The sequence below is a fragment of the Cygnus atratus genome, chromosome 9, assembly GCF_013377495.2.
Source record: "Cygnus atratus isolate AKBS03 ecotype Queensland, Australia chromosome 9, CAtr_DNAZoo_HiC_assembly, whole genome shotgun sequence".
Classification (NCBI taxonomy): domain Eukaryota; kingdom Metazoa; phylum Chordata; class Aves; order Anseriformes; family Anatidae; genus Cygnus; species Cygnus atratus.
In genome coordinates this window covers 26513583-26528860 of record NC_066370.1, presented here as the reverse complement: position 1 = coordinate 26528860, position 15278 = coordinate 26513583, and the positions used below count along the sequence as shown (strand labels likewise).

The 15278-nt window shown below is 42.8% G+C and overlaps 1 protein-coding gene across 1 annotated transcript in view; it reads right to left on the bottom strand.

Moving 5' to 3' along the window:
* Positions 1-9941, bottom strand: part of WWTR1 (WW domain containing transcription regulator 1) — a 70278-nt gene extending 60337 nt beyond the window's left edge. Inside the window, exon 1 of the mRNA XM_035566427.1 lies at positions 9281-9941. Within this exon, the coding sequence (XP_035422320.1) occupies positions 9281-9672 (392 nt within the window). The 5' untranslated portion in view covers positions 9673-9941. The remainder of the gene's footprint in view (positions 1-9280) is intronic.
* Between the last annotated feature and the right edge of the window lie 5337 nt (positions 9942-15278).

The window sequence follows — 15278 nt, the reverse complement described above, 5'->3', positions numbered from 1 at the left end:
AGGTGAACCACAGCTCTGGCCAGAGGCTGAAGAGAAATGCATCCACACAATGTACCTACTGGAGTGGCTGTAAAATCACACAGAACAAATGCTGAGATTAGAGAGGCTACTTTTGTCCAAACTGTCCAACTGAGAAGACAATCCAAAGCCTTTCTAAGTGGTAATTGCATTTACTCCTGAAACCCTTGAAAATACTGTATTTTGAGAAAATTCTGAAAACATTCACATTTGCACCTTGACATGTGCAAAAGTCTGCTTAGGCAAAACAGTTACACAAATTGGATTTTCTTTCTTTGTTTCCTTCTTTTTTTCCTTTTCTCTTTCTTTCTCTCTTTTCAGAAAAGGAGGGTCCAAAACCACCAAACCAAAACCAAATTGCTTTTCAGGCAAAGCGACCTTTGAAAATATGGTCTGTAGATCTAACACACCATAGTCAGTGAAGCTGCCTTCTTCTTAGGTCTGTAAATTCTGTTCTATGGAAGCTTTGGGGTGTAGACTGTAGTTTGCACAAACTATTCATTTGACAGAAGACTGTTGCTTCATTCTGTGACACACCATTGCTCACCAACCAATTGCTGAAAAGTAGGAATGTAGAACATTTAATAAAAATGCCAGCAACTGAGAGACCAGGAAAGTTGAACACAGATGGGGAAAAAAAGGATTACTTGTGGTGTAGGGCAAAAACTCAGACATCCTTCTACGCATAAGCCTGAAGGGCAGACAGCGTATTGAGCCCAAAAAAGACTAGGGACAGATTGGTACCTGATGAAAAGAAAGGAGCATTCTGGCCAAGAAAGCAGTGAGGTGCCTGCAAACAGAACATTGGGTCTGGGCAGACAAAGAACTCACCACCACAGGCGTGCTACACCCGGGCTGCAGCCCCGCTCCTCCTACATGAGGCAGCAGCTGCCGAAGCACAAGCCATTGGCCGCCGGAAAGCACAGGACAGCCAGCTCCTTCCTCTTCACCTCCCCTTTCCATCACAGGGCTTTGTGGCAGCACTATAGGCATTACTTCAGTTTTAATGTGGCACGTTCTGCTCAGCTCTCTAAGCAGGCATTGCTCTGTCCCCTCCCAGCAGCTTCAGTCACACCCACCTTGGAAATGGCCAAAGGTAGGGAAGAGGGGACACTGTGGTGCCGTGCAGCACCCTTGAGTCCCACGTAACCTGAGTTCACACAGCAGTCGCAGGCATTAACTCTGGGTCTAGGCTTTGACTTAACCAAATGCAACAAAATCCCCCCAGAACAAACAAAAACCCGACCCCCTATCACTCCCCCTCTCTCTGAAGCGAGGGGGGAAATGCCACAAGACTGTATGCTGAAATTCAGCCCACATGACGTTTCCTTTGGATCTAATTGCTTCCACACAATTTGCATCTGCTAGTCACGCTAGGTCCCAGAGCACAAAATATTCTCTGTTACAAAGGAGCTCTTGTCCTCCTCCCACCTCCATAATCAAAGCGAAGGACATGTGGCTAAAACCAAGCAGAGCAAGTGAAATAAACAGGTTTCTACCTTCGTCCAGAGCACCCAAGCAGGAGACAAGCCCAGGCCATACTGCCGACTCCACCAGGATGTGAGGGAGCGAGCAGTGTGGGCTGGCAAGGACAGGCTGCGTACAGCAGGCAGGCCGAGAAGCAGCTGGCTCTGCATGCTGACCTCTATTTGCAGACTGTGGAGTGGAGATGGTTAGGGCAGGGCAGGTTGTCTTCTAGATGCCGCCTACAGCAGCTCACAAACTTCATGAAAACAAAACAACTGGCTGTTCCTACATGGAGCAGTCCAAACCATTCATAAAGCCAATTCCCCTGTAGATGTTTCCAGAAAACATCTACAGGGGAAAAATGTTCTCATGATAGCATTAACACCTGATTCTACACCAAGATTCATTCCAGACACCACAATTCTATCACATATTTCTAAAGTGCACCAATTGACATTCTTTTCTGATGATTTATGCATAAAGCAATTGTATTTTAATCTTGTATTATGAAATGGATGTGTGATTGTTAGCATCTGTTAATGAACAAATGATGCTGGGCTTTGGGTTTAAAACTAAGACTAATGGGTGGATTTAAGATAAATTTCACTAAACCATTGCACTTCTCTGCATGCACAATAATTGTTCACTGATTAGCTTAAAAGTGTACATCAGTCCAATACAATCAATTTTACATCAACACAACAGTGTCTATAGAAGGGTTTTCATTGATTTCCTGAATTACTTAGGAGTATGTATACTTGAATTTAATACAACTTTTGTGTCTGGACAACCCTTCACAACAAGTTTCTTATATATTTCTTCAAAGGAACCCTTCTTGGCAACACTTCTAAAGTCAACACAGTCTTGCATTAAGCTTTCTTTGCTGACACTTTACAGCTGACTAAGTGAAAATGTAGATCATATCCTAATGCAGAAAACCCAGGAACCCTGCAAAAGGAACACATCCTCAAATCAATTTTATTCTAGATCCGCTTCCACCCTCAGACTTTATTAAGCACAACATTTTAAGCACCATATTAACCAGCAATTTTTATTAAGCACTGCAGCTGATGTGATTTTAGATCTTGAGAAAACAGCCTATTGATCACAAAAAGACACTATCTGGGATTAGAAAATGAATAATTATCAACTGTCATTGAAAACTGAACTGCAGCCATTCCTACTATTTGGATGGTATTCCTACCATCCCCAAATTCAGAGGGAAAAGGTGACTTATAGATCCTTAGTGTTTTTTTTTAAATTTTATTTATTTTTTTAAGAGGGGCTATAATGTCAACAGAGAAATTAGGTTATTTTTTTCATTTAAGCAGTATTTTATACATTTATATCAAAAGAAGTTATTTATTTATCCACATCAAAATTTCCTCCAGTGATTCAGTTTGATTTTAAACAATCTATTCCAACCTTTTATAACTATCAATGGAGAGAGATACTTTAATTTCCACAAAGTTAAGTCAACATATGAATAACTTTTTTTTAACCTCACTGTAAATTGAAAGCATAAGCCTGGCAGATTTTCCTGTTAGTATTCAAAACAGACACTTTCAAACAGACCATTACAATGAGTGTCAGTAAACATGATCCATTGCTTCAGCTGAAGCAGATCTGCAAGAATCAATCTGCAATGCGATAACTTATAACTGCTCTTTTGACTATCTTCAGTCAAGATCTAAAATAGACACCTATCAGTCAGTAGGATGTGACCCAGCTCTGAGAAGGACCATCCAAAGATCCTAGAAATAGTTTTTCACATTTCACTGGGTTTCTGCTACAAGGCCATTGTTGTTAATAACTAAAGCTGCATGCTTGACACATTCATGTACCTTTGCATATAATGACTACAAATGCAGTCACAGCCAAAAAAGTGTTTGATCCAAAATGAAAAATTTGAATTCGTAAGCCAAAATGTGGTCCATTATTATGTTTTGTTTTTTAATATGCACATTAAATTACAAAACTCTTAATCTACTAAGCCACTGGTGTTTCCCCACTTAGTTTGAACGCATGAAGTTTTAAAAGTAATCCGAAAATACTATTTGTTGCCTCCTGCCAGCAAATGAATGCTTAAACTTGTTCTTGACTTCTGAATTTAAAAATACCATTTGGTTAAATAATGACCATAGTCCAATAATTATTAAAATGTTAACTAAAGAAAAATACAAAGATCAGATATTCTAACATGCATGGCTCAGATATGATGTCCTGCAACCAGCTTTTTAATTAAAAGTTTCACCACAGGATCACACCTAGTACGACAGATAAGAGCCTGAAACTTGCTGTTAAATGGCAGGACCTTCAGTTCACCGCATTCAGTAGAAGGTCAGTGAAAACAGGAAGCACTCATCACTTCATAAGCGCCGTTGTGCTGAGAATGATGGTACAGTCTGAATTTTGAGTTGCATCAATTTTACAACAGACGTGATTTTATCTCCTTCCTAAGGTAGAGATATGCAACTCTGAATATAGTCAAAACTTTTTCATACACCAAATGTGACTTTTGGCTTGATCACCAGAAAAAAAGTGAATGGCTATGCCCCACTTCCAAAAAATAGGCTAGCAAGTGTACTCACTTAAGGGAAACTGGACTTTAAAGATTATGCAAAATGCAAATTTTAACTAATGAAACAGTTCAGCCATTTTACTTTAAGAGAAGCATCTAAGAAGAAAAAACTACACCTGTCTCACTTCCAACAGCAAAACTTATCCAAGTTTGTACTTTGTGCATAAAGTAACAAAACCAAGTTGATTTAATTTATTGTCCATGCATTTGTTACACCATTTTGACTGACCTTTATTTCCCAGTATTTTTGCTTCCATATACTCCTTTGATAAAAACACAAATATATTAAATTATTACAAACTTTTTTTATGTGGAATCTATTGCAGGTCTAATATAGTACCAAATATGGAAATGAATCGATTAAAACTTCCAAGTCAAAAAAAGAAACTCAAGAAAAAAAAAAGAAAAAAAAAAGAAAAAATGTCATGTCAGTAATGTTCCATGATGTACTTAGGAGCTAGTCATACAGAACTTTTCTTAGAAAGTGTATATACTCTGTTTAAATACATTTATATGTATATATTCATATACACGCCAAATACAGTAATTAAATCTTATATAAAAAGTCAAGATGTACATGACATATGATTGCACTCTGTACAAACATATTAAATTGAGAAACTTAAAGCTGTGATGGCTGAAATGCAAGTTCTGACTGGAATCATAGGTATGCAATTCTAATGAAGCAGAACAGCCTGAAAAGTAACAGCTTGGATATGGTCTGGTGTCTGTGGCTTTTACTAGTCTGTCCCACTAATGACTTTCAGTATCAGCAGTCCTTTAAGAAAACTTATTAAATATTCTTGTGATTACCGATTCTGCTTTTCTACTGTGTTTTTTTAAAAAACAGATGCCCAATTTTTGGAGCATATTCAAATTTAGTTATATGCCTACCTTATAAGAAATTTAGACAATATTTAGCAGTGAAATAACACAGTTATTCCTTAACAATGTATAAGGTGAATTTCTGAAATCCTTCTGTCTTCCGTCGGGCACAGATCCTATGAAGGATGATGAACTAACTAGCAAATTTCTGTTTTGAAGGACAGCTTTCAAATTCTATTGGTTTTCTTGCTTGCATATAGTACCAGAGATTATTAAATCAAATATTCTAATTAAATTTTAATTCTGAAAATATTTTTAATATTTTTGTATTTCATGTATTTTTTGTATTTCATGTATTCTCTGTTATCACTAGTGACAGGACCTGTGGGAACGGTGTGAAGCTGAGGCAGGGGAACTTTAGGCTGGACATCAGGAAGAGGTTCTTCACCGAGAGGGTGGTCGCACACTGGAACAGGCTCCCCAGTGAAGTAGTCACTGCACCAAGCCTGTCTGAATTTAAGAAGAGATTGGACTGTGCACTTAGTCACATGGTCTAAACTTTTGGGCAGACCTGTGCGGTGCCAGGAGTTGGACTTGATGATCCTTATGGGTCCCTTCCAACTCGGGATATTCTATGATTCTATGATTTTATTTCAAATGTTCATTCGCAGGAATTAAATGACCTAATTGCCTATGTCTGAAGAGTTCTGGTGTTCATCTTCCCTCCTACCTGACAGCACTAGAACTCCTCTAGACAAAGCCTCAAGCTTTGCCAAGAGCGAGGTCTGGCCCAATATCAGAACTGAGACGCCAAAATTGCTCCATACATCATGCTGGCCCTGTTTAAGCAGGGAGCCAATTCTCAGCTGCACAAAAGTTAAGGAAGTTCTCTGGATTTATAACAACATTATTAAAACAGCATTTGAACCACGGACTCCAGTTAAAGGAGCAATCAGATAGCACTTTAATGTTGTCAATCACAGCTTGTATATTTGGTTTTGATGTGTACATCCCAAAACTTAGTACTCCCTAGGAATCTTTAAAACGAGGCAGAAAGGTGAGCTATAGTTGAATTTCCATTAAACAAATTCGTATTTTATCACAGCTTTCCTGTCTGTTAAGAACTTTTAAAAGTAAGTAAATATATGCATCAATACCATACAGACGTCATTAGTAGCGATGCATCTCAAAACTGTCTTGTGCAGTATAACTTATTTTTAACAAAGGAATACTAGCGAGGAGAGCAGTTTGGGCAGTAGGTGTAAGGAGACCACCAAGACCCCACCTGAGCAACCACTAGATACAGGGGAAAAACACTGCCCAAAGCATGCATGAAATGCTCTGAAAGCTCTGTTCTTTTGCAAACACCTCTCTCCAACACACACCAAGAACAGCAAGGATGTGTGGCTTCTTGGTTGGCACTGTTTTTCTACCAGGACCAGAGGAAGCTATACTGATGTGAGCCCCACCTTCCAGGGTCTGCCTCATGCCCATTAGTGGTTGGTCATAAATGTGGACCAATACCGTAAGTGTCATATGAATAGATTAAGGTGTCAAATTTTTCATCACTTTTCAACTCAACAGGGTAATGGTCTCGTGCACTGTCCTTCCCGTCTCCTGCCTGTACTGTATGACCAGGCTCCCATGGTGGAGAAGTCCCTCTGCCCCACAGCACCGAGCGCAAATCAATGTGAAAACGATCGCGACCCTGCAGAACTAACATGAACTGCTCTCATGGAAGGGTTGCATTTGGAAACCAGCTGGACACTTCAACTGTTTTATTTGTTTTGACATTTTCAGGGGAAAAAAAAAGTATTTCCATAGCATTTATATTATTTTTTGTCTCAATGTTCTGCTGAACCTGTTCAGTAATATAAAACTGACCATGCATCAAATCAAGCTTTCCCACCAACAGAAACCAGCAGGAAAAACTTTGAACACGTCAAGCAAATCAAACACTGAAAGTGATTAGCCTTCTTCCCCCTTGAACAGGATTTTATTGGCAAATATGTCCTCGTATGGCAAATGTTCACTGTAACATTTGAAAAAAAACAACACTGTATTAAAGATAACAGCCGCAACAAGTTTCACAAATCTGCTCAGTGCAAACACCATACTCTCTATATTCTGTTTACCTTCTGGAATGAAATCACACCCTGATCAAGAAGCACTGTACACACACTGAGAAAATATTAAAACTTAAGTCTTTGCATTTGAAATATGAGGTTGCAGCACCTAAAAACAAATTGGTAGAAAGTAATACTTGAAAAATTCTTTTCACTGAATTTGTGTACACAGCTCAGCATGTGGATCGATACGCAACTGATATTCCCACTTACCAACCTAAGAGCTACACAAGGCAGTTTGCCTGTCTTTCCAGAAATCCTTTTTATCAGAAATAAATCATACTTAAATTTTTTTTCCATGCATGCACACGGAGAAGAATGCTTTAGATAACATTGCTGTAAGCGAGTGTGTGTTTGTTAGTCTGTTTTCCATCCCCCACTTCTGTGGCTTGGTATTTAATTACAGGGTGGAGTGGTCCCCAGGCTACTTATGTTTCTTCCAGCCACGGCCAGAAAACTTCTGCAGGAACGGACACGCATGAGTGTGATCACGACAAGTCCCAGCTGGTTCCCGGTCAACAGCGCTAACCAAGGCTCACCACTGACTGAGAGGACCGCTGCTGCCTTCTTCTAGTAGCTCTTGGAAACATGTTACACGTTCAAATAAGAGAAACTGCTTGCTAAACTTCAGCAGACCTTAAAGGCTTTAACAGGACCTAGTCTGGCTATGTGCTCTTCATTTCATTCTCAATTTTCTTTTGCTAATGACTATTGAACAAATCTTTATCAGTATGCTGGAAATAAATGGCTTTTTTTTTTTTCAACAGATACCACCTCAATATAGGCATGCTTGGTTTGACCAGATAGGATTTTCAAACTCATTGTCTGATGTGAACCCTACATAATACTGCACAGTTTTAAATGATGCTTTCCACTAACAATCTTAAATTTCTGCAGAAAATGCTATTTTCAGCTGAAAAACATTACATAGCTTGCAAAACACTGCAACTCAAACACGACCATTTCATAGCTAAGCATTACCACAAAATGCACCGAGTTATAAAGAAATACATTATTCCAATTAATTTTTAAAGAAATGAGAAAAGTTCTGTTGGATCAATAAAACTGGGGAAACTATATAGACTAACTTAGATAACAAATGACACACACAATTAAACATTATTTTATATTAAAAAGGATATTGTTAATCAGAGTATTACTGTTAACAGGATTTGGGAAAAAGAGGAAAGATGCTTTGGGTTTTTATCCATAGCTATTTTAACAAGGGACTTGCATTTTTTGGCCTAAGCAACAAGAATTCAGCAGTTCGGAAAATGCCATCTCTGTGCCAGAAATGTGTAGCGGGTGAAGGTGAAACCACGTGAGCGCATTTTGATATTAGGCAAAGGCTGAACGGCAGATGAAGATTATGTTATCTGATCTTCAGTCAGAGTTTGAAAACACTTGCTGGTCGAGCCCTAGCAAGAATTTATGTAACATATTAGTTTGCGAGCAATCTGTCGCAGTGCTCCTATCAGCAAGCCTCCTCTTCTCTGTCGTGCTCTATTGAGAAAAGCGCGCCCAAAGTACGGAGCAGCAACGTCTCATTTACACGATACACCAGATTAACGAAAGACTCATAAACCCGGACCCTGGGGAGCGTCCTCCCGGTACCACAAACCACACACACCAGCGTACAGAACGGCAGAACGAGAAGGAACACGTGTTCGTGCTCTGCTGGTAACTCGGGGTGCGAGAGGCGAAGACCCAGCCCCTGCACGGAGCAACCCGAGGGCTGGGCTCTTCGCGGCTTCCACAGCCGCCGGGCACAGAGGCGGCCCACGGCCCTGCCCGCTGCGGACTCTCCCGTTTTTTTTGTGAAAAACGAGCGCCCTGCCCTCGCGGGGCCGCCAGGCGCTGCCCACATGCCGGCTGTCGCGCCCGGCCCGAGGGAGCTCCGCGGCCCCGGCCCCGGCCGCTCGGCTGCCGCCGGGTCAGCGCAGCGCCTCCTCATCCGCACCGGCGCCGGGGCAGGGCGACAGGCCCGCCCGCACCGCCGCCTCGCCCCCGTCGCGGCCGCAAGCTGTCTTCGGGCCTACGGAGCTGCTTCCCACCGAGCTCCCGATGTCGCCAGCGGGACGCTCCGGCCGGGGCCGGCCGGCCGCCGTGCCCCGCAGCGCGGGGCCCTCCCGCGCCCCCGCCCGCCGCGCCCCGCCCGCCCGGAGCCCTCCGCACCGGGACCCGGCCCGGCCTCGGCGCCCCCCGCCCGCCCGCCCGCTCTGCCCCGGGGCGGCGGCGACGGCTCGGCGCCGCGGGCACTCACTTGAGAAAGTACCGCTGTCCCGTGTGCGTGAGAGCCATCTCCCAGCCGGGCGGCAGCGGCAGCTCGTCCGTCACGTCGTAGGAGCGCTGGCGGAGGTGCCCGTGCTGCGGCGCGGCGGCCGAGCCCACGAGAGAGGCGGGCGAGGAGTGGGAGCGGACGTGCTGCGCGGCGGCGGGCCTTGGCGGCGGGCCGCCCGAGTCCGTGCTCGACTGCCGCGAGTGCGAGCCCGAGTCGGGCTCCTTGAAGAAGGACTCGGGCAGGATCTTCTTCCTCCAGGAGCTGGGCTTGGGGTTCATGACCGCGTTGAAAAGCGCCTCGAGCTCCGTGTCCAGGTCCTGCGTGACGTGGATCACCTGCTGCCCCGGCGGCGGGGCCGCGGGAGCGGGGTTCATTTTCCGCCCGTCCGCCCCGACGGCGAGCGCGGACGCCTCGGCGCACAGGCGGTCGCCGGGGCCGGCCCCGCCGCAGGCCGCCGCCGAGGACGTGCCCTTCGGAGCCGGCCGAGCTGCTCCCCAGCAGCTGCGACGCTCTGCCGGCGCGGGCGGGCTGCGACGCGGGCGGCGCGGACAATGCCGCTGCGTCCCGGACGGCAGCGACGGCGGAGTCCCGGGCGGCCGACGGAGGGGCGTGCGGGTCAGCCCCCGGGCGGCGCGCCGCCCTCCCCCGCGCCGGGCCGGGCCGGGCCACGCCGGGCTGCGGCGGGGCGAGGGCCGCGCCGGCCCCCTCCGCCCGCCCCCCGGCGGCCCGGCCCTCGCCCTGTCCCGCCCCGCCTGCGGTTATGCAACGGCCTCGGAAACTTCGGGTCCGCGGAGTGGACGCGGGCGGCTTCCCGGCGTGGCGGAGCAGGCCCGAGGGGCGTTCCACACAGCCGCGCGGCCCGGGCTCTGTCAGCGCCGCCGCCACCGCTCCCGCTCCGCGCCGGCCGCCGCCTCTCCCGTCCCGCGCGAAGTTCGCGGAGGCCCTCAGGAAGGCGGCGCTAGGCGGGGCCGCGGCTGGGCCGCAACCCCGGTGCCCGCGGCTCCGGTGCCCGCCGGCCTGGCCCCGACCCACGGCCGCCGCGGAGGGCCCGCGGGAGCGGCTGCTCCAGGCCCCGGCCCAGGCCCGCTGCACCTTCCTGTCGTGCCGCAGGGCGAAAAGCGTCGCCTTCGTGCTCAGGGATCCGTCGGACATGTTGTCTCCTCACGCCACCGAGAGAACTTCTGTCAACCTCGTTAGCTTTGTTTTTAACCCATCGTTCAGGAAACTCACGGGTAGTACTATGTGAGCAAAACGATGCTTAACTAAGCTTGCTCATAATAGCAAGCATAATAAGCAAATCGTAGCATAATTTAGTGATGATCTGCCAATGGGGGCGCGTAATGGGAGGGAAAAAGGGAGCAAACGTTCATGGTGACATGTACTAAAACTACTTTGTAAATGAGAAAAGGTTTAACCCTTTGCTGACAGACATGAATCTAGCAGAGTTGTCTCATGAATCTTTCCAATTCTCTATCCATTGGTGATATTGCAAATGCAGCTGTGATTCTATTTGGATTTATTCTGACTACCTGCTCATTGTCCAGTAAGTCTAAGCTAGAAGCCAAAGCTGCGATCAGTAATTCAGTAGCTGCATCTGTAAGGAATAATGTCACAAACTTTCCAACCTCAGTGCTGATTTTTACAATAGGAAGCATACAGTGTCTTTATGACTGCACATACAGAGATACCACACGTTGGCTGTACTTACACAGAACTTTTTCCAGTAATGCATTTCTTTATTCGTTTTGTTTCAGTAGTTTGGACAGAGACCAAGCTATGCTGGTTGATAAGAACTAAGAACACATCCTCCTCAGTAATCAGAATCTATATTAGAAAAGTTTCAGGTAGGTCCTTTTCTCTTTCCTTCCTTCCTTCCTTTCTTCCTCCCTTCCTTCCTCCCTCCCTCCCTCCCTCCCTCCCTCCTTCCCTCCCTCCCTCCTTCCCTTTCTTTTTCTTTCTTTCTTTCTTTCTTTCTTTCTTTCTTTCTTTCTTTCTTTCTTTCTTTCTCTTTCTTTCTCTTTCTTTCTTTCTCTTTTTCTTTCTTTCTTTCTCTTTCTTTCTTTCTCTTTCTTCTTTCTTTCTTTCTTTTCTTTCTCTCTCTCTCTCTTTCTTTCTCTCTCTCTCTTTCTCTCTTTTTTTTTTCTGAACTGATCTTGTACTTGTTTCTTTACTTAAGAAGTATCAACTGTTCTGAAATTCATTTGGCTTCTCCAGCTTAGAACCTGTACCCAGCTCTTGAATGTTCTTTGTCCTTTGATCAGTGTTACATTGAATATTGGAAATGTAGATTTTGAGATTCAGAGTGTAAGCCTGTACATAAACTCTGGATTAGGATCAGCTCTAAGGAACATATCTTGCTTGTGTGTTTCATCATTTCCTTGCTTCAACAAATATTCTGTAATTTATTTTTTCTTACACTTCCTGTTCATGTTTCCATTGACTGGGCAGATCTCCTCCTTGTATTTTTTGCCACATCTGCTATATTTCTGGTCAGGAAATCCAGTACTCCTGAGACTTGTTTATGCTTCCCTTCCCTGAGAATTTTCCGTGCTATCTTTTGTACCATTCTTCTAGTGTTTCCTTACTGGGCCACTTGCTAGCATTTTACTTGCTTGGACAGCTGTGCTAATTACAACACCTGCTCCAGGGTTATGCAGATATTCCATATGATATTTTTTTCTGCAATTTCCTTGTTTAAAACCCTTGGATATTAGATGATTGTCTATGTGCATATGCGGTCTATTGTACAGATAATGATCTGAACATGAGTGCTTTTTCATACAGCCTTTACAAGGGCTTTTACACTTCCTCCAGGCTTCTGTATCCTTGAGTAAAGACACACCCATCTGCCTATTACATTCCTTTCCAAATGACATGTCTGTTCAAGGAAAGGCTCTGACAATCTCATTCATGGTGAGATCTCATCTGCATTAACTAGACCACTTCCATGAGACAGGATTGCATCTCAACAGTAAATATATACCCATCTGTTTTAAACGTAAGAGGTATTTATTACAGCTAGAAAATTCTTCTTCAGACAGATACTAGTATTTCAGTTGCACTTTTTACTGAACAGTATGATTAGCTGCTATTGTACCACTAGGTATAGGCTAAAGCATCTTCATTCACTAGTCTGAAAGTGATTAAAATTATAAGAACAAATTCTCATGGTGTTGTTTTTATTACTTTTTAAAAGAAGAATAACTTCCTTCTTTTGGCACAAAGATAGGATATGACCACCAGCACTTAAAGGAAATGATTCAATATGCTCAGGTCCATGGAAGACAATGGCACTTCAGTGGGTATGGAATTAAGTGATAAAGGAACCAAACCAAAAATACGATGTAGAAAGCCTCCTTGTCATTACTTCTTTCTTCTAACTACAGAATCATACATCATAAATATATAAGAGCATAGCATTATTTTATCCCAATTTCATGTGCTATCCAAATGTTTTTGAATTGTACAGTCATTTTCTTGTTTAACTGAAGGATTTATAAACGAACAGTACTGCAAAAGTACCCTATTTGTAGCATATCTTTTAGCAGAAATTTCAATCTATACTTCAGTGGAAAGCCAAGGAAACAGATCAGAAGAAATAAGTACACTTACAAATGTACCCTTAGATAATGAGCATCTAATGACTTAAAGAAAATGACCGTGTTGACATTTTTAATCTGAATCCATCGCTGCTTTGTACCAAAGCCCAACATACATTAATTTTATTTTTTCTGAGAAAGACAGCATAGGTGAAGATCCATGTATGATGTCTGTTAGAAAACTTTCAGGATTTTCTTGAAAAATCTCATGGTTCCTGGGTAACTAAGTAACAATTGCACACTGCAGACCAGGAAAAGTATGTACGCTTCCTGGCTTCTGTTTGGGTATGTGCTGTACAAAGAGACTTCAAGTGGTGATTAACTACATCTACTTGCTTTCATATACTTTGTCAAAGAACAGCCATACATAAAAAAGAAAGCTTATATTCATCCAAAGTAAATAATGGAGAACAAAAAAAATAAAGTGAAACTAAGTAAGTTACACAAAGTTTCACTATACAAAGGTATACATGCGCTTAATAGGCATATATTTAAACTTTTAAAACATCATGTAGTTTGTCATGCAAATCAGTATTTTTCATCTGCATTCATGGCAATTGTTTATGATTTATTAGACATTTTTATATATTATGCTATTGCTGTTCTGCACTATGCTACTGTAGGTCTACATTAATTTTCAAGGGACTTCTTGCTGCAAAGGTATACTTAAGTAAATGCATTGTGTTCTTTAACAAAGGCATCGGTGCTTAAGATTCTACTTTTATCTGTGTGTTCAAAACTATTTGTTTCTCAGCTAGCTAACAGCTCTTAGACTTTGGTTAGTACCTCTGTAGTATGCTATGCATAGCCTAACTCTGATGTGGTTTATTTAATACACAAACCTGGTATATATTACCAAGTTTCACCAGAACAGCAATGTCAGCGTATCTCCCCAGCCAACATCACCAAGCCAGCAAAATCTATAGCATAGACACAGTCTGCTAGAAAAAAAAAAAAAAAAAGAAAAAAAAAGAGCTGTCAGCTCAGTTCATGTTGTTTTGTAAGTTAATGTAATTTTACTGGCAAGAAAGCTATGTGAATATCTATAGTAGATGACTGCTCAGATATTCATTTCAGAAACAGCTATGCTAACCAAAAATTACACCAATATTTGTGTCTCAGAGGTTATTCTCCTTACAGCAAAGCCGGTGGAATGAGACATACAAACACTGCTCATCCACATCAGTGTGAGTCAGTCAGTCAAACACTTGAACAGTTTGGAACAGTGATCTGGAAAAACCTGTAGTGTCTAGTTTGCAAACAGCTGAAGCCATGTCAGATGTCACCACACTAGAGCTGCTTGTTTCAGCTTCCATACTGAGGTTATCATGCCTCCTCCCAAGAAGATAATGGAAGAAAATACACAGGCATACCACAATTGGTTTGTTTCAGGTAGCTTAAACTATTGATGAAAAGAGCTTTGCTAATACAGCTGACTTCGTACTTAAATGAATTAGGAGACAAATTCACATTTGTGTAAATGGTGGTAATTTTTTAAGGATAGTAAAACAGCTAGCCTTTAGACGTTTAAGTTATTCAAGACAGATAGGGAAGATGGTTTTTGTCCGAGTTCTATGGGATAAATAAATCCTAAAATATTCATGTAAAATAAACTGACACCTGATCTGCTCTAGGTGTTTCAGAGTAAATGTCCAGAATTGCAAAAAGAAAGAAATTGTTTAACACAGTATGATCTTATTGGTCAGCATTCTGGAACTGTTATGCCAGTCTGACTCCCTATGTGAACATTGATGACGATACCAGAGTAATCAGCTAGCTAATGAGACTAAAATGCACAGGAGTAGTTATAGAGGAAGAAATACTTCAGCCTGCAAACTTCCGCAAGAGAGTAGCATAGAGCAGTGCTGAGAATCATAACAACAGGAAAAGTATTATTTTCTAGCATAACTAATTTAACTTGCAGAAAGATTCAGTATATTTTTTTTTTGTAATAAAAACTGCATGTACATGGAGAGGGTTGTCTGATGTAGATTTTGTCAGGAAACAAAGCTAATTGTTTAATCACAATCAGATTTTATATTTTAGGAGAGTCTTCCAGTTTGACTTTTCCTGTGTCCAATAAAGAACGCATGTGATTTGCTCTAGCTTTCCTGGGCAATTTGAAACAGCCTAAATATTCTGACACCCTACTACTGCTGTTATTGTAAAAATAAATCAGTTGTCACCTAGTAAGTACATATATACCTAATAAGCACATGTATATACATATATATGTAAAAAGGAGCATCATGTACTTTTTAATGCATCTTGAACATGTTATTGGTTATACATGTTGCTCAGGACTGTATGTTTTACCTTTCCTTTGCAAAAGGTAAGGCCTACATAACTGATTGCCTCCCCTGTCCCACATATTTTTACAT